Source organism: Medicago truncatula, chromosome 4 (genome assembly GCF_003473485.1).
Source record: "Medicago truncatula cultivar Jemalong A17 chromosome 4, MtrunA17r5.0-ANR, whole genome shotgun sequence".
Classification (NCBI taxonomy): domain Eukaryota; kingdom Viridiplantae; phylum Streptophyta; class Magnoliopsida; order Fabales; family Fabaceae; genus Medicago; species Medicago truncatula.
This window is the reverse complement of record NC_053045.1, coordinates 36,370,912-36,396,301: the sequence shown is the minus strand read 5'-3', so window position 1 is coordinate 36,396,301 and position 25,390 is coordinate 36,370,912. Positions and strand designations below refer to the sequence as shown.

The 25,390-nt window shown below is 34.2% G+C and overlaps 3 protein-coding genes and 1 non-coding gene across 5 annotated transcripts; 2 read left to right on the top strand and 2 right to left on the bottom strand.

Moving 5' to 3' along the window:
- Positions 1–1,412: 1,412 nt before the first annotated feature.
- Positions 1,413–5,505, top strand: LOC11441601 (protein S-acyltransferase 11). The gene is made up of 4 exons (XM_003607167.4): positions 1,413–1,668; positions 2,824–3,046; positions 3,301–3,596; positions 4,716–5,505. Exons 1-4 carry the CDS (start codon positions 1,582–1,584, stop codon positions 5,214–5,216), a joined length of 1,107 nt encoding a protein of 368 aa, XP_003607215.1. The 5' UTR covers positions 1,413–1,581; the 3' UTR covers positions 5,217–5,505.
- A 515-nt stretch (positions 5,506–6,020) lies between these two features.
- Positions 6,021–9,042, top strand: LOC11439196 (large ribosomal RNA subunit accumulation protein YCED homolog 2, chloroplastic). Of its 2 annotated transcripts, XM_003607165.4 has the most exons (7): positions 6,024–6,308; positions 6,752–6,940; positions 7,373–7,462; positions 7,869–7,958; positions 8,473–8,553; positions 8,647–8,692; positions 8,823–9,042. In XM_003607165.4, exons 1-7 carry the CDS (start codon positions 6,126–6,128, stop codon positions 8,897–8,899), a joined length of 756 nt encoding a protein of 251 aa, XP_003607213.1. In that variant the 5' UTR covers positions 6,024–6,125; the 3' UTR covers positions 8,900–9,042. The 2 variants fall into 2 exon arrangements, with proteins under 2 accessions (XP_039689078.1, XP_003607213.1); XM_039833144.1 differs by lacking the exon at positions 7,373–7,462 and having other exon boundaries at positions 6,021–6,308.
- A 371-nt stretch (positions 9,043–9,413) lies between these two features.
- On the bottom strand, positions 9,414–11,063 carry LOC11439195 (DPH4 homolog). Its single transcript, XM_024781316.2, has 2 exons — positions 10,944–11,063; positions 9,414–10,185 (listed from the first exon to the last, which is right to left on the bottom strand). Exon 2 carries the CDS (start codon positions 10,145–10,147, stop codon positions 9,746–9,748), a length of 402 nt encoding a protein of 133 aa, XP_024637084.1. The 5' UTR covers positions 10,148–10,185; positions 10,944–11,063; the 3' UTR covers positions 9,414–9,745.
- Positions 11,064–18,299: 7,236 nt separating this feature from the next.
- LOC112421503 (small nucleolar RNA Z247) lies at positions 18,300–18,433 on the bottom strand. Its single transcript, XR_003011829.1, has one exon. It is a non-coding gene; the product is annotated as a small nucleolar RNA Z247 (small nucleolar RNA).
- Between the last annotated feature and the right edge of the window lie 6,957 nt (positions 18,434–25,390).

Genomic DNA, 25,390 nt, shown 5'->3' with positions numbered 1-25,390 from the left:
TGTTTTTACTTTATCTTTCTACTGCTTTAATTTTTGTGTCAATAATTACTTTTCTTTGTAAAATTATGATTGTCCAATAAATTGTCAAACAAATAGTTGCTCAAATATTACATCTTAACCACATCACTCAGTCGTATAAAACCCACCTCATCATATCGAAGATAATTTAACTAAACCACCCCATCATAACGAAGATAATTTAACTAAAGCTAGTTAACTCACACGCCATTCAAATTTGGATGGTTAGATCTAACAAATTGACATTGTCAGTTGAGTTAAATTTTGCCCGCACTATTATTTATAGTTAATAAGAAGTAAATCATTATTTTGATCTTTCAAATTATTAGATAAAAATATTCAGAAACTTAAATTTACATAATAACAATTTAAACTAAAAAACATTAATTAATTAATTTTTTTTCTTCCAAATTTAGTATCTCAATTTAAAAAATTCTATATTTATGTTTTATTACTTCTAAGTTCTAACAAAAAATTTGTTTAAATAAATACTCCCTCCCTAATCATAACCACCTTTTCATAGAAAATATTGTGCATAAATATAAGTCCATATACTAAGTCTTTTGTATTTTTAAACATAACCTTAATTAGTATTACTAACTTATCTTAGAATATAAAAACTCAAATTAAAAACACATAAGAAAATGACAATTTAATAATATTCATATACAAAATAAATGCATTAAATATACTACAAACCTTTTTAATAATATATGTAAAATTGGTCTACAATCTTTTTGTGAAATTTGTCGGATGAACCTATAATAAGGGACAAAATATTTCCATAAAACTTAAAAGTACATTATTAGCAAATTAAGTAATGTTTGCACAATTTATTTTAACGTTTATTCTTTTATTTGATGAAATATACTATGTGTCACATCATTTTTTTTATAAAGTGTCGCATTATTTTGTTTTATTCAACAAAAAGTGAAAGTTAACGAGTCCCATAAGTTTTAGCACAACCGATAAAAATGTCAAAAATGTTAGACCAGATGTCATAATCGGGATTCGAACCCTAATTCTCCACTTTTTTTTTTTTTGGTTAAGTAGCCACACAATTTAATTGTGAAGAAATGACCTGATACCTCACTTTATGTGTGTGAATTTATAATTTTGCCATTTCATCTATCTATTAAATAAAATAAAATAAAAAGAGTGAAACTTAACAATATTGCGTTAAGATAAGGTTTGTTAAGACTAGTGTTACAAAAGATAAGGAATCCCTCCGTTTTATTTACAAGAAACAATTGACTTTTTAGATTATGTTTATTGAATAATTTATGTACCCGATCTAGAATATAGACCAAATACGATAATTATTTAATAAATCAAGTCATTTGTTTCTTGTAAATATGATCGATCGTGTATAATTGTTTTACATAGGCATATTAAATTATTTAATGGTTGCATTTTCGAGGATCACAATGATTGTACTTGTAATAGAGCCATGGTCAGTATTGACTATGAATTTTACAAGTACAACGGCGTTGACGTAGTTCCTTTCCGATTGTACTTGTTTGTTTTGTACTTTTATTTGATTTGATTTTTGGAATAATAAAAATGCATTCGAGCACCGAGGAATTGATTCCAACGACAGTAGGAATAATAGCAACACCATCAAACATCTTCACAGCTTCTTCAACCCAGGTTTGTTTGTAGTTTTGCAATTCTGTTACTTACCCAATAGCTTTTCAATTCAACTCAATATCAATTATGAAATTGCTTAATCACAAATAAATAATTTTTGTTCAAGGAGTAATTTGATTGAAAAGGCTTCAATTAGGCATGTTTGGATTGGTGCTGAGTTTGACAAAATCATGGTGTACCATGATTTTTATTGAAACCCGAAACTGTAGTTTCTGCCTAAATTGCAAGGGCTCAATGTGATTATGACAAACTCACTACCAATCCAAACATCAATTTGAAATTGTTAAAAAAAGTACTTTCAGAGCAGAATTAGAAAAATAAGGTAATTGGCTAGTCTTCATGATATTGGGGCATTGTATTCGTGTTGAAGATTTTCCTTTATAGTTGTTGTTTTTGCCTTTAGCTCAAGAATTTAGTTTTAGTACATTTCGCTCTCAACATTGCCGAGAGACTATAGTTAACTACTAATTTAGAGGAAGGGGTTTTAGTTGGTGAGCATTTGACTAAACAAGGTAATCTCTGTTTAATGTTTATTCAACAAGCTCTTACCGAATGAGAGGTTATAGCTTAAGCACTAAGTCTAAATTCAATAAGTTGTTAGTGTTTTGATGTACATGTTGAAATTATTTGTGTTTTCAGTATTTGATTTCATTATATCAATAGAATCTGAGGGTGGAAGGAGGCTAAGCTCTGCATATACTGTTTCTATGAGCTGCCTTAGGGATATTATTAAATTAGTTGAAAACAACTTATGATTGTAAGCTCTTTCAAATATTATGAGACAAGCCCAAATAAGCTCTTCCAAAACGCCCCTTTCAAGTATCGTATGTTAGATAACGTGTGACGTGCTTAATTTTTCTGTGAATATATTCGTGCTGTAAATTCTGATTGATCAAAAGTCAAAACATTAGAAATGTGGTTCTTCTTGTAAATGTTGAGTTGTGCCCCATAAGGGGTTTGTGATGTATTCATAAAATTAGGAGAATCTAACAGAGCAAAACAGAATAAAGTGTATGCTACCTCATAGTACTTGGGTGTTATGGTTTGTTAATTTGTTTAGTCAATACTAAACAAGTTACTTCATGAACTGTATTTCTTGCACTATTTTGCACAGTTTGAAAATTTGTATTAGTTGCTGATGTAAGTCGCATTTAGGAGCGACATGTAACTACGGCTACCAAGAATTATGAGACAACATGTTGGGGTTGTGGACTGCACCTTTTGCTTCCATCTCGTGCACCAGTGTTCAAATGTGGCTGGTGTGGGGCCATAACAGATCAGAGCAAACAGAAATGTGACAAGAATGGCCTTAGATGGAGACTACTGCGTGATCGATGCATTGTTACTATTGTCATCATGTTTATGCTCTTTATAATTTGTAAGCCACTGTTGTTCCTAGTTCGTGCTGCTTTTTGGCTTTTGTTTGCTGTCTTCCTGTTTCACCGGAATTCTTTTTTCCCTCCTTTTCAATTTATGCAGTCAAAAGGTTGTCTAGACTAGAGTCATAATTTTGGTTAGTACATTCAAATTGAAACTTGATTTTTAAAAGGTTTATCAATGAAGAGATTAGAGACGTCTTCTGCATTATTTTACACAGTTCTTATATATTTAATTTAATTTAATTTTGTGCAGTTGGCGGGGTGTGGGCAATTTATCCTGTCGTCTATTCTATCAGTCTTTCTGGGATTTTCCACTCTATCATTACGGTAACCTTGGCTGTAGCTACCATTTCCTCTTTCAGCCTTTCAGCTTTTCGTTGTGCTGGCACACCACCAAACTTAGTGTGGGGAAGCTACCCCACTATAGGGAATGGTGACCTTGAAAATTATACCTTCTGTCACTACTGCTCGAGACCCAAGTCACCCAGAACTCATCACTGCCGCTCTTGTGGAAAATGTATACTGAACATGGATCACCACTGCCCATTTGTAAGCTTCCATCATCTTTGAAACATAAATTTCAATTTTCAAGGTGTGATACTGTGATCACCACTCTCATTTTGTGTGTGTGTAAATTATAGATGATTTCTTTAAGTATGCAGTGGATGACTATGATAGGTAATGTTGTGTTCTGCTGGTTTTTGGTTGTACTCTTCTGTATTGAATTTGAATAGCTCGAAGGAAGTGAGATATGAAACCCTCTTCTATTGTCTCTTTGCTTTCTCCTAGTTCCAGTCTCTATTTGTTTTCCTCATTCACCAATAATTAAATATACATTCGGAAAACAATATCCTATCTAAATAATGTTTTGAAATTTTATGTGAAAAAAAGAGCTAATGCAAGAAGGATTTATGATTTTCTTTTAATTTTGTGTCTCCTTAGAGAATTTTATTACTCATCTACCAGGCGATAAGTGTTTCTAGGTTCTTGCTGGTTCATGTTGGAGACAGTGTTATCAATGATGGATTATGGTGGCTGTTAGGACTTGGAGAAACAGTAAAGAGATTGATGCAGTAAAATAGAGAAAATGGATTGAAATACGAGACTGACTATTGTTGAACTTTTGGGGAATTTACAGAAGGATCTAACAATCACAACTACCACAGAGCTAAGCTCCTATGGAGGGATAAATGCTCTCCGTTCAACAGATTACATTCTAATTCTTTTGGATGCCTCCTAGATTCTCTCCTTCCACTATTCATTCACTTGCCTCAGCCTAACAGAATTAGTCACTCGTTAATCCATAATTGTCTCACCTACTGCCAGCTCATGCTTCCTCAAGTGCCTTCGGATACTCCCTTACCCTTCCTTGAGTAAACTTGCCACACTGTGGGTCCATGTGATAGAGTTTGGGCCGTAATCATGAGAGACTTATAGACTATGTTGTGTTAACATGAGTATGGCATGAAAATGACATTTATTTATTATTATCTATTATTCAAAGTTTTATTCATTGGCCATCAACTGTGTTAAATTAAGCTACTGGTAGTTTTGTTCATAGTCCTTAAATTAAACTATCGATAGTCAAGTTGTTACAATGTACAACAGATCTTCAAAATTCCTTTATCTTAATCCTAATCTGGTTATTGTTTGGTAATCCTTTGGCAGATCGGGAACTGTGTTGGCGCAGCTAATCACCGCAGCTTCATTGCATTCCTAATTTCAGGATTGTTCAGCACCATCTATATTTCTATAGTGTCTGTACACGCTGGCTTTCATATGTGGCCGCCATTGACATATTCCATTGGACGCATACATGGGACCACTATTGAAAATCTAGCCTGGAGAATTGTGAAAGAAACTATTTTTGCCTTTATGAGATCTGTGCAACTTCTATCCGCTAGAGGGTTTATTCTCATTTATCTATTTGTTGCAAGTTTTTCAATGATGATAGGGTTGAGTGTTCTTCTATGGCAGCAGCTACGTTTTATTTATGAGGGAGAAACTTACTTGAGTCACCTAAGTTCGCAAGGGCATAATGGAGATGGAATGAAGGATTGCCAAAATCTTGTTAGATTTTTTGGTTTTTCATTTTCGGTAAAACGATATTTGCCCAAGTTCCTAGTTAGTAGTTACTCAGAAGAGACACATAAAGGGAAATACACATGATCTGTGATCAAAGCGTTTCTTATATTTCTTCTCTATTTCACAATTTTGTATCAAAAGTAATTTCTTGAGTATGTATATCTGAAAGATATATCATTAGTCATGTCAATTATTAAATTAGAGAATTGTTCCTGGATATGCACCAAGTCAGATTGAGTTCGGAACATGTATTTTACAGGTCACACGAAGTGAGGTTTTACGTGCATTCCAATAGGAGGATACATGTTTATTTCATCTAAAAGAAACTGATTGAATAATGCACATTTATAAATATGGAGCTTAGTTTTCATAATTTTCTCACTACATGCAGAGCAGCAGAAGGGCAATTATAATATAACTTTATAAAATTGGTTGTTAACATTCTTGTTATGAATGAAATTGAGTTTGTTTGATTTTAAATATTTTTTTGTTTGTTTGGAATACTATACAATAGGAATGAAATTTTGTTTATTTGTTGTATATATTTAGAAATCTAAATTTGATTTCTTAATAAAAAAAATCTAAATTTGATGAAATTCGAATTCATGTTTTATTTATTATTTGAGTTGATGGTTTTGTTTTTTAATTCGTTTAAACTCCAAACATATTTCTTAGTCAAATTAAATTATTCTTGTATTTGAATGATTTCAAAACTATAAAACAAAAACAATGCAGTTTACGTAAAAAAAAACAATGCAGTTAAAAATGGAAAAACATTCTGAGTCGAAGTGAAAAAAAGGTTGTCAGAAATGTGTAAATGTGTTGTCTCAATTTTCATTCATGGTCCCCCACACAACTACGTAAGGATGAATGAGAGTCACACGTGAAGATAAGATTAAATAGAAACATTCAAATATCCGATTTCTCAACTTATTCCAAGTTCCATCCAACACACTTCAAAATTGTTATCTTGAGCTCATTGTGAGTTGAGATATGGCAAAATCTGGAAATTTGGTATCCCAAAGAAGCTTCAGCTCAATATTCAATCCATGCCACACTGCTACCAAGGCCAAACCCTTCAGTTTTCTCTCTCAGTTTCACACTTACAATAATACTAGTGGTAGTGTAACCATCACTGCATCTACCAAAAGAAAGGACAACTTGGACTCTCCATTGGTAATTCTATATACAGTCTCCCTTCTCACTTTAATTCTGTGATATTAGCATGCCTTTTCTTATATCCATGATTTTGTGTTAAGATCACAAGTAGAGTTCATAGTGTTTTTAGTCCCTGTTATGTAAGTTCAATCTGGCCTTCTGTCCTTACAATTTCACATTCCTCCACTTTTAGTCCTTAGTGGAATATTTTTCATATCCGTGCTAGTAAAAGCAAGTTATTTTGTTTTCTCTTTTGTTTTTCTTCTCTCTTAAATGTATCAAATATCATTTAGAATGTTCAATCAGATTGAAGTTTTGTAATTTGTAAATGCTAATAAGTAGTAAGTGGAGCTGATGTGCTGTGCTGTGTGCATAACATATATTCATAGTAAATTTTGCAATACAAATAGTGTCTTGAAATTTCATTTTTAATATGGTTTCCTCTATGTGATTAAATCAAGATTGGGAAGAACACAAATAGGGCAACCCGCCGTCTGATCACAATATCACCGGCTGATGGAAAATATAACGGGGAATGGACAAGTGATTATCTTGTATCTTTGCGAGACCTACATTTACAGGATTTGATTGAAGTTGAAGATGATCCACGTAAGAATGCACAAGTAGTCATCAATCTCTGCGTCCAAAAGGTGGTTTCATCCATATATTTTATCCTGACTTGTGAGTAGAAATTCTAGAATTATAATGTGATTGTAACCAAAGAAAGTGAGGGTTCAAAATCCAATCTACTATGAATAAGTGGACAACCTCATCAGAAAGATCTCAATTTGTCCATAGCAGTTCTTGACCGAATTTAAATCCCCTCATGTTTGAATCCAATATAATGGAGTTATGTTGATGATCTCAGGATTAAAATTCACTAGATTCTACGACTTAAAAAGTATATAAGTCGGGTCAAATGAATTTTATTGGTGATATCATCAACATATCTAATCGCCATTTTTTTAGAACAAGAATTGTGATTATAACAAAATGCTCTATCAAAATAATAACTTAATACACTTTCTATTTGAAATTTATTTGTTTAGTCACTTGCCAACACTTGTAAATGGTAATGCCAGCATGCTAGCTTTGGCTTATCGGTAGATGCAAGAATCACCACATCCTTCCCTTCAAAATGCAGCAACTGTTCTTCCCCATATTGCCGACAGGTATTTCATTAGTTATGAACTGATAATGATTAATTTCTTTGTTTAGATTTCTCACATACCTAGACAATACAGATATATTTTTCCTACATAAATATAAGGTGGAATCAAAATTAATTATGATTTTCCCGAGTTCGAATTCTAAGTAAAACATTTTTTAACCAAATTTTACTTACCTCCCGACCAAACATCAGAATATAAAGACAAACAAAGTACTAATTATGATTTTATTGTAGTACTTTAGTATCCTTTGACATCATGAATTTGATCTCTATTGTCTAATTTGCAAGACATTTTTATAATTAATAAAGTAAATACATTTTCTAATTTACGTACTCTTGAAGATATCATCTACAATGTGAAAAACTATTATATGTGGATGACTCTGTCTCTTCATTAATGGTTCCAGATTGATGCAAAATTTAACGTATGGGTTCTCAGGGCTACAAATAGAGATAAACGTAAGACGCCACTACCTGAAATTGGAGATGACCCTTATGTAAGTCTCAAATCAATTAGTTTCATTTTTTTTCTTCTGCACATAGCATATAGACATAAATTGAAATATTTTATATTTTAGAAACTTGAAATTACTTTATTTTTTAGAATGTTAAAAACCATTTGTGTTTCAAAAGAATACCTGAAAATGCTATCAAATATACACTTGCAGTAAGTTTTGCTGTATTCACATATTAATTTTGAATTTGCCTAGTGATAAGCAACTTATATATAAAAGGTTTTTCTTTTCCTTTCCCAATTTTGTCTAGTAAAACATAGACTATATTGCATCTGTTAATATACTTGAATTCAATTCAGTTGTCCCTAGGCAATATTTGAGTACAGGAAATGCTGCACTGTAAAAGTAATCAATGTTGCATAGTCTTTTTCAGTGGATATAGCTTTATAACAAATATTTAAGAAGCAATAAAATACATATACCAAATTTTTAGTCATGGGATGATTGAAAAGCATAGCATACTAAATAATCTAACACAGCTCCTCATATAATACAGGTGATATATACCAGACCCGGATACGAAGTTGATCTTGATTCTATTGTAAAAGATGCCATCCGGCTAAACTCTGCAGTAAATGTACACTTAGCAGAAATGCAAATCATGATTTTGCAAGTTATGTTTCAAAATTTTGAATTTTGGGAATCCCCATAATATTTTTTTTTGTTGCAGGATACGTGCTCGGAATTGTGCAAAAAATCCGAGGGTACTATACAAAGTAAGTACTTTTCTTATTTGAAAACTTGAGAAGGTCATTGCAATACAAGGATGTAGGAAAAACAAGAACAAACCAACATTGAAAACGAAAAATTCAATAAAAACTGATCAACAGTTGTTTTGTTTTTCAGATACAAGTGGACAAAGTCAGGCTTCTTTCGACAAAAGGTGGTCGAGACTATTGGAACTAAAGAAAACAATTGTATGATTCATTGCAGATTTACGAAGATTTTAGTGTATAGAATAATCGTCAGGTTACATATAGATTGTGTGTATAATAATGCATTGTAAACAATATTATCCTTTTTGAAATCTATACCATTACCAATGAATACTTGGCAACCACGGAAACTATTCTCTCGAGTCTTGTGAGATCCAAATGGGCGGCAAACTCTCCATAAGAATTTTAACGATGCTGCACGCCCAAGCTCGGGTTTGAACCTGAGACCACGGTTAAGCTAGAAGAGACTTATATCATCTCATCTAAGCGTTCTTGGGTTCTTAAATCTGCATATGTATATTTCTGCAGACATTGGACAATATTAATTATCAAACACAGCCTTTTGTTTTTGGAGTCAAGATCCTTGTAGTTTAAGCCATAATTTTTTCAAGTTATATAGCTTAAACGTAACATTATGAGATGGATAAAATTGATTTTGATTGTCAGTCTCAATTTTTCTTGGAGTAAATAAGAAATGCTATGCTACTGCAAATTAATTTTAGTGAGTAGGCTAGCTAATATCATTTCATCAATTTCCAAATTCAAAATTCGAGATTGAAAACGGCACTTACAGGTTTCAGCCCGAGATTTTTTTTAATCATGGGCAACTATCAGTAATTTGCCATGTTCATAAAAAAAAACTGCTAGTAATCGTAATCGTCACCAATCATGCCAAAAATATGAATAATTTCAATTGTTATCCATACTAAGTACAAGACGAGCTTTCAACGAACAAGATCCACAAGGAAGAATCACTGATCCTGGTGAAGTATCAACAATAAGTATAGAAATGCTGATGCTGTTTCCATCTCTCAACAAGGAATACCCCATTTTCTACAATTCCAATGAGTCTACAGAGAAGTAATCACCACATCGACACTGATAAAACAATTCCAATGTTTCACCAGCATCTTCAACAGTCATATCCTGTAACCTTAACTCTTCTGCAACTTCAGAAGCCAAGAAATCCTCCCGCCTCGAACTTTTTAGTTCCTTGTCATAAATTAAACGAGAGGTTGAATTGCTTAGAATTTCCCATGCCTTGTGAACTTTGAGAAATCTCTCTGAAGTTGTTTGGTTACTGCGGGATGCATCAGATGTCTTCAATAGCTTATCAGGATGTAAATTGAGTGCAGCACTTCGGTAACTAGCACGGATTTCTTCGTAATTTGCATCCTCCTTGACATTGAGAACCTCGTAATGAGTCTCCTCAATGTTTTTCTTGTCCAAAATCATTTTTGGTCGTTACCAAATCACCAATTAGGCAAGGTTGTCTGCATTCAGAAGAGAAACATCAGAAACAAGCAAATGTTGATCATACTATTATCATCACGCTCACGCAAGAAGTACCACTACTAGTAGTTTAATTATAACTACTAAAACCATATTTCACAAAAATCTCTTGTTTGGAACAAATCTTAAAATCTATGAAATCGAATTGAATTCTACCAGTTGGATTTTGGCATGACATCCTTATTATTGAGTTTGAAATATAATCCAGAAATACTAAGATGATTGTCACTCAAATTACTACGAGGATTTGTACATTGGCAATCAAGTCCATTGATCTACCATCCATTGAATCCAAAATGAAAGGATAATATTAATATTAAAATGATAGAAAAAACAAGGCATACGACAGAAACCTATGACATCAAAATTCATAACCAAAGATAAAAAAATTGTACAAGAATTTGGATTAACTTATTAATTGGTATAAACATTTGTGAGACTGGTTGAGAGAGCTTACGGAAACAACTCATGACATATTCATAAACTATTTGCAGCTTATTTCCATAAGCTCTTCCTGATTTCTTATGAAAACAACTTACAGCTTATAAACATCTTGGGTTTATTTTATCTTTTGTTATATACATAAGAACTTATATGATAAGTGTTTGAAACATTGCCTAAGTAGTGTGTGTCACATACTGCTCATCCTAATTGAGCCATGAGCAACAAAACCTTGAAGCATATATAATCTAAATGGTTGTTGGTTGTCTAATAGCTATAAATAAATAAGCTGTTTTACCTGTGGTTGGCGTTGATTTGACAAAGGAGAATATATGATTGACGCTTCACAGAAAAACGACAAGAGAGATTGTTGGATTCCAATGGCAATCATAATTCATTCACTGTGTGTGTTTTTATCAAGTTTTTAAAAAATTGCAAAAAAGATATATAATTCTGATTTAATCAATAAAATATGAGTTTTTCTCCTTGCACCCTAGTTAATCATGGTTGCACCCCAAAATGACAAGATTATCCTTTCATAAAATTTGATTTTCAAAAAGTCTATTCCTTCTTTTTTGGTTACACCCCAAAACCCTTCTTCCAAAACCATAATTCTCCAATCGATCGATTGTGTTCTGCGAAGATTTTCAAAACCATACTTTCTCACGTCCATTCATGATTTCAAAGAAAATTCGAAGCAAATCAGGTTAGCAAGTGTTGTTCTTCAATCGATTGTGTTTTTCTTGTTATGGGTTCTCAGTTCTGATTTTGTGTTTTCCTTGTTCTGCGATTCACAGTTCTGCGATTTTGTAAACTCAGTTTAAGTATGTTCATGTAAACTCAGTTTAAGTAGGTTCATGTTAACTCAATTTAAGTAGGTTCATATAAACTCAGTTTAAGTAGGTTCATGTAAACTAAGTTTACATGAACCTACTTAAACTGAATTTAAGTTAACCTCGTCAATGTAAATTAAAACCGTAATTGTACAGTGCATCAGTGCAGTTGAAGGAAAAAAAATTGAAACTAGCAAATAGAAGAAGAAATTCACTTACTTATATCCAATTGAGTATGGATGAAAAAAAAATTTGATTCACTCTTTAATTTTCATGGAGATTGATATTGAACATCAAATTGTTTGATCCATCGCTTTGTGGGGTGAAAGAGGGTGAAACTCACTGACAATGAATAAAATTAGGGTTTTAAAATTTTTTATATAAAAGGGCAATTTTGGTATTATAAAAAAATTTTAAGAAAATTTGGATGTAACCAGAAAAACATGGGGTGTAAATAGAAAAACTCATAAAATATTGTTAATTAACTTGTAAAAAATATATTGTTAATTAAGTAATTGAGATCAAGTGATCAACGAGGTTATTCCTAAAAAAAATAAAATAAAATAAAGGATAAAAGACCCCCTCATTAGAATTTCTTTTGTCACCATTATTCCTTCTTTCTTGTTTGCCATCCAAATTTCCAATTTTACAATCTATGGAAACTAGATGGGGGTTCTTCATTTAACAAAATAAATAGAGTATGCAATTTCAAGAGAGATAGACACATAAAATAGGGGTAAAGATCCTCTCCATTTATAAATTTTTCCATTTGTTACAATTTGAAGAGAGATAGACAAAAAAAAATAAGTGGTGGATCCTATCACTAAGTGGATCCTACCATTATTATTTTCTATGTGTCTATCTCTCTCCAAATTGCAACAAATGAAAAAAATTATAAATGGAGAGAATCTTGACGATAGTACTCTAGGTCATAACATCAAGTGAGTCTGGCTATCATTAATTACTTTATACTTTTTTAAATTCTTTTTTTCTCCAAAATCCAAATAGTAAAAATGGAGAGGATGATAAATGAAGATACTGTTGCCCAGAATAAACGGTTGTAAAATAGGACACCGAATCACTACAATCCTGTTTAATAACTTTTCGACCAATGAAATGAAAGCTGAAAACAAACTTAAGTTATTTACAGTTGGCTGTCAGTTGGAAAAACTCCTGGTGTAAGTGCTGTTTTCATTGTTGAATTTTGAAATTGGAATTATCGAAGTGGTATTAGTTTCAGATAGCCTACTCATTAAAATTAGTTTTGCAAATGTAGTAGCATAGCATTTCTTATTTACTCCAAGTAAAATTGAGCCTGACAATCAAAATCTACCTTATCCATGTCAATAAATTAATATTAAATGTTTCACTTCTTTCTTACCCTTTTTTCCTCCCTTGTTTTTCTTCCCCTTATTATTTTCCTTGGCCTTTCCATGCCCTGAATTAACTGCTCCTTGAGAATTATTGGACATGTTATCTTTTGATTTCTTCAAAACATTTTGCTTGTGGTCATCATTGCCTACTGCAGTGCTTTCCTTGAAAGAATGAAGTGTCATAAAAGAATGTAAATATTAATCATTTGATATAACCACATTTTATTCAAACACAACAAAAAATTGGCTAACATTTTGATTCAGAGGCTTTTGTTTTGGTTTCCCCACCCGCACTGTCAACTATACTAGGAAATAATGTTTCAAATACGAGCTCTCTTTTTTTGCACGTCGTTAAATCCACGAACACAGCATCTGAACACATGATTTCGGAAGAACTGTTTTGAAGCTTGACAATTACCAAGGGGTTTCCAATTACTTTAAATGCCTTAGCAATGACTTGGAAACCCATGCGTTTCTTTCCTTTTTGAAGAACATTACGAAATTCCAATGGCAATTGAGTGGTCATATAGCTATTTTTCAACAAACTGCGAAGTATTTCTAAATACTCCCTACTCCCAGTGCTGAGGTGAAGCAAGCACATTGAAACAACCGATCGCAGGAAAAGCGATGGAAAATAATTATCCACATCCAGCTTTGATTTTTTAATCCAGGTTTTGAAATCATTTTGATCATTAACAAATTCGCGAAGGAAATTCGCAATGAAATCAAGGACATCTCTTGTGTCCCGCTTAAAGCTCAAATCTGAGAGGGGAAATTTATTTTGGCAAATAAGCCATTCAGTGAAAGATGACTTTGTCGCATAAATGAGCCTCCCCCTCAAGCATGATGTCAACAGCAGTAGCTGTTCAACAAGATACATAAAGCAACTGGGAGATATATAGTCAACATCCTTTATCCAATTCACACTCCATGTATAACGCAATGCTTGGTAAAGCTTACAAGTGGGATGCATCTCAAAAGTCACTTTATAGTCCCGTACAGTTTCATGTGCTGAATAAAACCGTAAGCTTTGAATGAAATCTTTCCAATGTTTGTTATCTTCAAATCTTGTCATAACTTGCAGGAACAGATCATCTTTTACATTATCTGTACCAAGAATCATAACTACCACCCTTCCAATTTGACCATAGGTCAATCTATCTTTCTGTTTAGTGTTTTCATTGATGGCTTCTTTCATAATTTCCTGCCAAGCTTCAGTTATCCTTTGATAAACCATTTCTTTTGCCAGTGATTTCTTCCAGTCCAGGGGAACAACGTGGTGGAGTACACTCTCAATTGGCTGTCTGTAAAATCTCTCCAATGTTTTCAAGTTGCCGTGGCCATGGTTAAAACACTTGAACTTGAGAAGAAATTTTGAGACCTCATAGATATGCAATAAAGGCTGTACTCGACAGAATTCGGAAAAATCCTTATGAATTGAAAACTTGTAGAGTGTGTTGAGGTTGTGCAGGACATCCATGCCAACAGAAAGTAATTCTGAAGTCCAATAACTCTGAGCAAAAGAAACTAGAGGTTGAACATCAACAGAAACTAGCCTACCACTCTTCTTTAGAAATCTCTCTCCCAATTTTATCACCCAGTTAGCATCAGGGATGAGCAAAAGGTAAATGTCATTAAGATTATAAATCTGCTTCTAAACACCCAAATAATTCAATGCAAACTTTACATAACTGCTATGCTGATGAAGCTCTTGAGTTTTGAAATTTGAAAAGAGTTCCAGAATATGAACAATGTTATCCTTCCAACATGTCCAACAGATAGAAAGTTTGTATTGTATTTCTTATCTTTAAAATGTTGAGTAAGACATACAATATATACAACAGAATATGATAAGCTATAAGGAAACATAATTGCTAATTATGTATAAGATGTGCTGACTTGATATGCAGATAATTGTTATTTATAACTTGATGTGTTGACTTGATATGATCCAATAATTAAGGGATTGTGTCTCTAACACCCCCCTTCAAACTGGTGGTGAGTGAATCACACCAAGTTTGTCTCTTAGTTGACTGAAACGTGTGTGACTTAATGGCTTGGTGAGACAATCTGCAATTTGATCCGTTGTAGGAACATAAGCCACAACAACCTTATTTTGTAGTACTTGGTCTCTGATGTAATGAACATCAATTTCAATATGCTTAGAACGAGCATGCAATACTGGATTAGAAGCTAGTGCCTTGGCACTCAAGTTATCACACCATAGTATGGGCTTCCTTGGCAATGGGAGTTTCAGTTCAAAAAGTAGTGAACGAATCCATGCTATCTCAGCAGCTAGGTCAGCTAGTGCTCTGTACTCTGACTCTGTGCTTGATCTTGATACTACTTTTTGTTTTCTTGAGGACCAAGAGATGAGTGTTTCACCAAGGAACACACATTGACCAGCCATGGATTTTCTGTCATCAATACTAGTGGCCCAGTCTGCATCAGAAAAACCTGTTATATCCAAGTCAGTGGATGGCTTGATGTGCAGGCAATAATTGATGGTGCCTTGGAGATATCTCAAGATTCTTTTTATACCTTGCCAATGGTCAGTGGTAGGTGAACTCATGTATTGACTGAGTTTATTAACAGAAAAGGCTATGTCAGGTCTTGTGTGAGTTAAATATTGCAGCCCTCCTATGGCTTGTCTGAACACAGTTGGATCTTTCAATTTCTCCCCCTCAACTGTGAAATGTCTTCCTGTTATCATCGGTGTTGGACATGGTGAGGCATTTTCCATCTTGAATTTCTTCAGCAAGTCACCGATGTATTTGGATTGTTTAAGGTACATTCCACTTGCATCTCTTTGTACTTCTATGCCCAGAAAGTAGTGTAAACGACCCAAATCTTTGAGAGAGAAGACATCATTAAGTTGTTTGATGAAAGCTTGAAGGAAATTGTTGCTGCTGCCTGTGACTATTATGTCATCCACATATATAAGGAGAAATGTGATATGATCTTTACCTTTTAAAAGAAAAAGAGAAGGATCACTTTTTGTGTTTTGAAAGCCCCAATTTAACAATGCAGTTTTGAGACTATCAAACCAAGCTCTCGGTGCCTGCTTCAGCCCATAAATTGCTTTAGATAGTTTGCATATGTGATTAGGCTTGGTAGGATCAACAAATCCTTCTGGCTGATGCATGAATACGGTTTCTTTGAGGTATCCATTTAGGAACGCATTGTTGATGTCTAGTTGCCTAACTTCCCAATTGAGGTGTACTGCAATTGAGAGGATGACTCTGACTGTGCTAGCTTTGACTACAGGACTAAATGTTTCTTCATAGTCGATTCCAGCTGTTTGTTGAAACCCCTTTGCAACTAGTCTGGCTTTCCTCCTTTCTATGGAACCATCTGACTTGTAGTTGGTCTTGAAGACTCATTTTGAGTCAACTATGTTTTCTTGATCTTGGTAAGGGACTAGTATCCACGTCTTGTTGGACATGAGAGCTTGAAACTCCTTTTGCATTGCTTCTTTCCATAAGGTTCTTGTGAGAGCTTCCTTGACATTTGTAGGTTCCACTGTGTCTTTGTAAGTCTCAGTGATTCCAATGTAAGGTAGCTTCGGCTTGTGAATGCCTGACTTACTCCTTGTGTGTATTGCATTACTTGTATTTGTGTCCAAGCTTGATTCACCCACATTTTGCTGCTGAACTATGTCTGGTGTCTCTTCATGAGTGGTGTCACCTTCTGATGAACCATTGTCAGTTTGTTCTGTGTCACTAGTAACACCTTGAGAGTCTTCTTCGTTTGTCTCATCTTGATTTTCTTCTTCAATGATTGGAATGCTAGCATCATTGATAGAATTACCTGCACTGCACAAAGGAAAAGAAGTAGATGGATTGTTAATTGTTGTTTTCAAAGGACTTCTTGTATTGAGAAACCCCTCATGGAATGGAAAAAGGTCTTCATTAAAGATGACATGTCTTGATATGAAAGTCCTTCCATGAGAGTTGAGACATTTGTAACCTTTGTGGGAGTTGCTATATCCCAAGAACACACACCTGGTTGTGTGGAATTGTAGCTTGTGTTGGTTATACGGTTTGAGGCAAGGGTAACACGCACAACCAAATGGTTTTAGCAACTTATAGTCAGGTTCTTTATGAAATATGAGTGAATAGGGACTCTCATTTTGAGTAACTTGGGATGGCAGTCTGTTAATGAGGTATACTGCAGTAAAGAAGGCTTCCCACCAATAATGTAAGGGCATTTGAGCTTGTGCAAGTAAGGTTAAGCCAAATTCAGCTATATGTCTGTGTTTCCTCTCGGCTCTTCCATTTTGTTGAGAGGTATATGGGCATGACATTCTAAATTGTATACCAGCATCTATTGCAAGTTTCTGCACAGGTTTGTATTCACCACCACCATCACATTGAATTACTTTGATTCTTTTATTGAACTGGTTTTCAGTTAGGTTTTTAAATTGAGTAAAAGCCTGCACAGTTTCAGACTTTAGTTTCAAGGGATAAATCCAGGTAAACCTACTGAAATCATCAATAAAGTGCACATAGTATTTAAAACCAGAGGAAGACATTATTGGTGCAGGACCCCATACATCAGTGTGGACCAACTCAAGTGGTTCCTGGGCGTGAGAAGAAGAAGACTTAAAAGGTAAAAGGTGCATTTTGCCATATTGGCATGCCTCGCAAAAACGAAAATTATCACTAGGTGGTACTTTGACATTACAACTTTTCAAGACTTTGTCTAAGACCTTATTATTAGGATGACCAAGTCTCCTATGCCAGCTTTCCTTGACAGATACAAAAGCTTATGGGTTTCCTTTGGTGCCTGAGAGCTGGTATAATCCATTTTTAAGTAGCCCTTTTAGTATTACCTTCCCTGTCAATTTTTCCTTCACAAAGCAACAATTTTTATCAAACTCAACAAATATGTTGTTGTCAGCAGCCAATTTTGAAACACTTAATAGATTTTTGGTAATGTTAGGTACATATAAGACATCATCTAAATTGAGTGACTTAAGTTTTGAAGAACATGTGGCCACAATCTCTAATTTATCACCATTACCAACAACCAGAGAATTCTTACCATGGTGCTCAGTCAAGTCTTGGAACTTGTTAGTTTGATGTGTTACATGATTGCTTGCACCGCTATCAAAGTACCAGTCATAGTCTTCGACTGAGTTCTGAGAGGCTATGAAGGCATTGTGAGATCCTTGCTTGTCACTGTCTGCTGAATAATTGGATCTTGAGTAGTTTTTGTCAAACCTGTGAAAGCAATTTATTGCAGTGTGATTAGTCTTGCCACAGACTTGGCATGGTGCTTTGGATGACCTGCCTCTTCCTCTGCCTCCTCTCCAACCTCTGAAGTTGGAACCTCTCCAATTGTTGTTGGAATTGAACCTGTTGTCTCGGTGATCAAATTTGTTTGCAACATTTGCTGTTGCATTCAAATTCAGATTAGTGAGGTTATTCAGTTGCTCAATTCTACTTTCAAAAGTTAGTAATTGAGCTTGTAAATCCACCCAGCTGAGTGTGGTATGATCGGACAATTTTACAACTATAGGATTATATTCGGAATCCAAACCATTAAGAGTTTGAATGATCAGATCAGAATTTGAAATCGGATTGCCGGCAAGTTTGAGTTTGTCAGCAAGGTTCTTCATTTTGATTAGATAGTCTTCCATTTTCATTTCCCCTTTTCTGATGCTGTGAAATTCAGACTTGAGATAAATGATTTGAGACCTTGTGTGTGCTCCAGCCAGACTTTGAGCCTCATCCCAAAGCTGTTTGGAGGTCTCACAATGCAGCAGCTGAGTTGCCATTTCAGTAGCCATCGAGTTGAGCATCCACCCAAGGAGGCGTTGATCATTGGCTTGCCATTCTTCAAAGGCAGGGTTGTTGCTCTTGCTTGAGTCCGAAGAGGTAATGAATTCTTCAGGACACTTTTTCGTTCCCAACATATATCCATCGAGCTTGCATCCTCTGACCACTGGTAGAACTAGAGATTTCCATAGGGGATAATTGTTTCTGTCCAGCTTGACAGATACAGATGATGGTAGGTCATTTTTGTTGTTGTTGGCAGCGGAAGCCATGTTTTTCTGATGGATCAAGAGCTTTTCAGCTTAAGAGCTCTGATGCCAAGATAGAAAGTTTGTATTGTATTTCTTATCTTTAAAATGTTGAGTAAGACATACAATATATACAACAGAATATGATAAGCTATAAGGAAACATAATTGCTAATTATGTATAAGATGTGCTGACTTGATATGCAGATAATTGTTATTTATAACTTGATGTGTTGACTTGATATGATCCAATAATTAAGGGATTGTGTCTCTAACACCAACAACAAAACAATGTCTCCACGGAAAGTTGATTCTTCATAATCATGCCTTCGACAGAAACATCAAACATACTGTCTTGCCAGACATACTTTGAGGAGTTTAACCGAAAATGAGAATCCAGCAGTTCCCACAAACATAATATTTCCCCTCTGATACTGCTATGAATGCGAGAAGATTTCAATTGATTCACTATTTCAAAAATGTTATCATGCTTATTTGATAGTTCAACTTTTGTGGATGCAAGCTCATAAAAGCTGCTCGACACTTCCTTTGCAAATGTCAATGCCTTTCCCAAAAGCCCGGCCTTCTGCGTAAACTGCTTTAAGGGCCATGCTTTGCTTCCACCAGACCAAAGAGATTTTGCAAATACATAGAAAAACACAAGTTCATATGCATCCAAGAACTCACCAGCTTTCCCAAGCAAATCAGCCTCACGAAGAATATCACCCATCGTCTTAGCAATGTTCACAGCAGCCTCCATAAAGTTGCCTGATTCCTCTTCTAATTCAAGAAGCTCATCAGGTAAGTTTAATGATTGTAAGAACCCGCGCTTCAAATCTATCGAATGAAAAGCTCGAACAAATTTCATCATGGATCTGTAATCATTTTTGTCAAAATAATTGAGGGCACAATTTTCCATAAATTTCTGTTCAATTGCGTAAAGGTCATGGCTATTAGCCCAACCAGGGTCAGCTCTCTCATTTTGTTTCCAGCACTGAATGTAATGTGATCCAGTGTCAAGCAATCCACCTTTTGCACAAACATTCAAACAATCTGAGAAGAAACTTCCTCTAGCATAAACTTGAGCTGCCATGTGATAACAACGAGCTAAGAAAAAGCAATCCCCTGCCCTTTTCAAATCAGGCTCTTCACATTTTTCCAGGTAAATCTTCCCTGTTAGCAGAAAACGATTAATTTTGAAGAGTAAAAGTGCACAATGCAAAAAATAGCCTAAACATGAATATCAATTAAAATGTGTAAGCTTAGGTGATCTCATTAGAGGATTGTTTATCAGATTATATTTTCTTGTAAAACAAAATGAGTCAAATGCCTAACTCAAATCAAATGGATTCATCAACAACAAAACAATTACTAACACTCACATAATCTGAAGGGAATGAAATAGTATCAGTTACTACAACAAGAGCTAGGTATAGAAGAAAGTTCTGAATTGTTATAATAAAAAGCTTTGTCCGGGTGAAATATGTAAGTCTCTATAACAAAAGATATATTTAGATGAAAGGCGTAATTTTTACATAAACCTTTTATATCTTGCAGTACTTATAAAAATGGTATAAGTACAGATTATATATTAGTTTGATTGAATTTCATCTACAAACGTAAAAGGAAAAATAAATTTTAATCAAAGCATGCGACTCAAAAATCAATGTGAGTTGGTTTCTGTACTTTCTTGTTATTGTAATTGAAATATTGCTGCTTTATGGTAATATTTTAAAAGTGAAAAACAGTAAAAAGTTAAATTTAATGTGTGTTTGGATTGGTTTATTTGGGAAATACAATCACTTTCTTAGCTTCATGAAATCGTTCTTAAAAAAAGAGTACAATAAAGAAACAGTGACTTGAAAGTATCCCTCTGATCATTAATCGAACTTTGAGGATTACAATACTTGGACAAAGATGCTCTGGTATATTTTCAATACTCGAAACAACCTCTGAATAAAACTGTTTATAATACCATCACTCCCCTATCTATTAGCATAACGACCTCCTCCTAAATCTGATTCCTGCATTTCCCTCTTTGCTTCTAAACTCTCCATATATTTGAAAAGTGGCTTGATAAATTAATAATCTGTACTTGTGGCTCATAATTTCTCTGAGCCTTCCCTCAAATTTGTCCTTCGATAGAAACATATTATGGAATGCTTAAGTCCCACATCTAGTAGCATATGGAGTGTCTAAGTTCAAAAGTATTTGTTGAAGAAATACTTAAATAGTGAAAGAACAGTTATATGAATTGAATTGAACAAATTTATTGTACGCACTAGGCACAGATGCTTATACACTTCATGCATAGAGGTGCAGTACTGTTGTTTAGTGTTATGTTAACATTGAAGAAGAAAATTATTCATGGTGAGTTGAAAAGAGGAATCCTCATAAACAAAAGAACAAAACAGAAAACAAGGAAAAAAATTGACGGAACAAAGCATCTCTTATTTCTCTTATCTCATGTTTTGATATCACAAAACCACATGTTACCAATGTGTATTATGAGTTTTGATTTTTATATATTCATTAGTGAAATGAACTATCGTCATCATTTAGTTTTCTTGAGCAGGTTCAAACTACAATCAAGGTAACCTCAGCAAATGAACACAATATAGGACCATGTAGGATAAACTTGATATTTGTGTTCTAAAATGTCATAATGTTTTTTAATAGAAAATGACATAAAACTATAGACATGGATGCCAAAGTTAAAGTTTATACCAGCTCTTTCATAATCCCCCAAATCAGTAAAACACTGGGCAGCAGAGTCAACCATGCCAAGGCCTTCAAAAATTTCAGCAGCTTCCCTAAGGATTGCGTTTGCATCCTCCAGATTCAAGTCATGTAAACGGATTGCAGTAGCCCTAAGACTAGCCGCCTTAGACTTTTTTCCCCAATAAGAGTCTCCGGCTCTTTCAAAACACATTGTTGCCATCTCATAGTTATTTTGATAATATAACTGCAAAGGAACAGTCGAAATAATATATCATTTGGAGGAAAAAGAATACTAGATATTACAGTATATTGAGAATAAACTAGAGTAGAAAATTAGTTAGGGAGTTATTTACTCCAAATCACTATAAATAAGCTACACCACTGTACTATTTCATATCTTTTATTCATTTCTATCTATCTTTGTGATGACTCCTAGAGAGAATTACACAATCTATCTTTCCATTGCATTTGACCTAAAACCATGGAATCCTTTGATTCATAATACTAGACAAAAGAGGCACACCTAAAAGCATTGCTCTATACCTTACATAGTAATAAGAGTATAAAACTATTTGTGATATAGCATAATATCACCTGTGAGGTATTTAGGTATATGGATAATTTAAATTGAAAAGAAAATTATAATAACAAGCTAACAAGTAACACTGCTTCATGATTCAATAAAATAAAAAATGAGACATATTAATCAAATCTAATACTATGAAATTAAAAGCACAATGAATATAACAGTTTGTTGTTAATTGTGTTGAAATTTGGGGCCTAACTCATCCTTACAAAACCGGCTTGTAAGGTGAGGATTGCCTCCTCTTTATATACTCTTTCAAGAGTCTTATCTATCCAATGTGGGACTTGGGTTTTTCCCAATAAATTGAACAAGAAAACAGTTGCAGAAAATGAACAAGACAAAGGAGAAATAACTGCTTTCATTCATATAATTGGTCTGATAATACAAACTGAACATACACACCTCTTTTACATAGATTAACAATACTAAAACTTCCAATAACTACCACAATACAACACAATTAATTAATAAAAACTGTACAGCAGTTACTAAAATAAAAACAAACAACACACACATCAGCAGTCCTAAGCATGATATTTAACACTCCTCCTTGCTTTAGGAGCTGCAAACACCAAGCTTTGATCTCATATCTTCAAACTTGATAGTTGATAAGGGCTTTGTTAAGATATCAGCTTTTTGCTCTTCTGTTTTGCAATAAACAAGAGTAATAACACCATCCTTCTGCACTTCCCTCAAGAAAAACAATTTGATGTTGAAATGCTTGGTTTTTCCGTGAAAAACTGGATTATGAGAAATAGCTATTGCAGCTTGATTATCAACAAAGATCTTAGTGGCTTCTTTGTGGTCAAGATGAAGGTCACTCAATATCTTTCTCAGCCACGTAGCTTGATTAACAGCAGCCGTTGCAGCAATAAACTCCGCTTCGGCAGTTGATTGAGCCACTGTTTCTTGTTTTTTCGAACTCCAAGAGAAAACACTAGAACCTAGTGAGAAACAATAGCCAGAAGTGCTTTTCATATCATCAGCAGAACCTCCCCAATCGCTGTCTGAAAAACCAATCAGCTTGAATTCATTGCTTTTGGTAAATTTAATGCCAAAGTCACATGTTCCTTTCATATATCTAAGCACCCACTTTGCTGCCTTGAGATGACATTCACTTGCACAATGCATAAACCGAGACAAAATGCTTACCGCATTCAAAATATCAGGCCGCGTTGCTGTCAGATACATCAAACAACCGATCAGACTTCTAAAATATGCTTGATCAATCTTTTCAGTTCCATCTTCTTTGCAAAGTTTCTCCTTTGAATTCATTGGAGTGCTCATTTATCTGCATTCTTCAAGTTTAAACTTTTTCAAAATTTCTTTTGCGTATTTCTTTTGACAAATGAAAATTTCATCCTTGCTTTGCTTGATTTCCATTCCAAGAAAGTAAGTCATTAATCCAAGATCTGTCATCTCAAATTCCTTCATCATTTCCAATTTAAATTCATCAATCAATGCAACATTATTTCCTGTCACCAAAATATCATCAACATAGAGAGAAACAACAAGAATATCAACCTCATTGTGTTTGATGTAAAGGGTAGACTCAGACAAGCTTTTCACAAAGCCAGAGTCAACAGATGATTATCAATTCTGCTGTACCAAGCTCTTGGTGCCTGCTTCAATCCATAAAGAGCCTTCAGGATGTTCAACATAAATTTCTTCTTGCAAGAAACCATTTAAAAAAGCTGATTTAACATCCAACTGGTATACTTTCCAACCCTTTTGGGCTGCAATAACAAGTAGCATCCTTATGGTGTCTAGCCTGGCCACTGGCGCAAATGTATCAGAGTAGTCCACTCCAAAAATCTGAGCATAACCTTTAACAACTAGCCTTGCTTTGAACTTGTTGATAGAGCCATCGGCATTGAGCTTGGTTTTGAAAACCCATTTGACGCCAATGATTTTCCTATCTTGAGGTCTGTCAACAAGCTGCCATGTATTATTTTTCTCAATCATGTGCAACTCCTCCTTCATTGCAACCATCCAATTTTTATCAAGTTTTGCTTCTTCAAAACCAGCAGGCTCACTGTTGGAGTAAGCCCTAATAGCCAATCTATATTGATTGGGTTTGACTTTGTATCAAGATATTGATATAAATATATATTGTGAATATATAAATAATAAGGCATTTCTTTATTGATTTTGATTTGTTTCAAAATAATAAAGTCCCTAAAATAGTTAGTCCGTTTAATGGAACATTAAGTATAACTTAATTGTGAGACCCCATTAAACATAAGGAAACTATTCTTAAAGTATCTGTAGTCAAGCTTTATTGAGAAGTGGGATATCATTAAAGCATAGAGACTATTATGTGGGTAGACTGATGATCACATCTCACATATCATGGATAAAGAGTTATCAAGTCTTCACATAGATATAAATATTAGAAGTAATATTTATATTGGATTGATCCGCCATGAGAATACTACATAGTAAAAGTTATGAAAAGTGTCATAAGATATTCTCATAGTGATAGTGGTGTATTCCACCCTTCAACCTGAAACCACTATGTACCCTAGATGTTGGAGTCGAGTGCTTTGTCACCATTCAAACGTTGTCCGTAACAGGATGACTATAAAGTTGGTTGATGAGTACTCCATGAATCATGCTGAGGGACATGAGTGACCTAGATGGAATTTGCCCCTCCTACATAACAGGAGAAATGTCTACGGGCCCAATATTGAACTAGACAAGGATGACACGGTCTATGCCTTGTGTTCAATATAGACATGAGGGCAAAAGGGTAATTATACACATGATCATTATCACAGAAAGGTTTCATCAGATCACATGACATTCTCGTCACTTGGGTAGCAGTGATGTGTTGCTAGATACCGTTCACTGTTTATAATATTAAATATGTGATTTAATATTATTGCCAACATTACGGGAACCTATAGGGTCACACACAAAGGACAGATAGATGAGAGAAATAAATAAGTAAGACTTATTTATAAAATAATAAGTGAGACTTATTAGTAATTAAATATGACTTTATTATTTAATTTACGAAAAATAGAGAAACGCGGTCCACCGTAAGGTACGGTGTATTTAAGTGTTGTCTTGCTGACCACACAAGTGATTCTATAAATAGAACCCTTGTGTTGAAGCATTACTAACTTTTTGTGAGTGCTTAACCTAATTCACAAAAGTTGTGAAACCCTAGCTGCCGCTCTTTAAACCTTCTTCTCTCTGA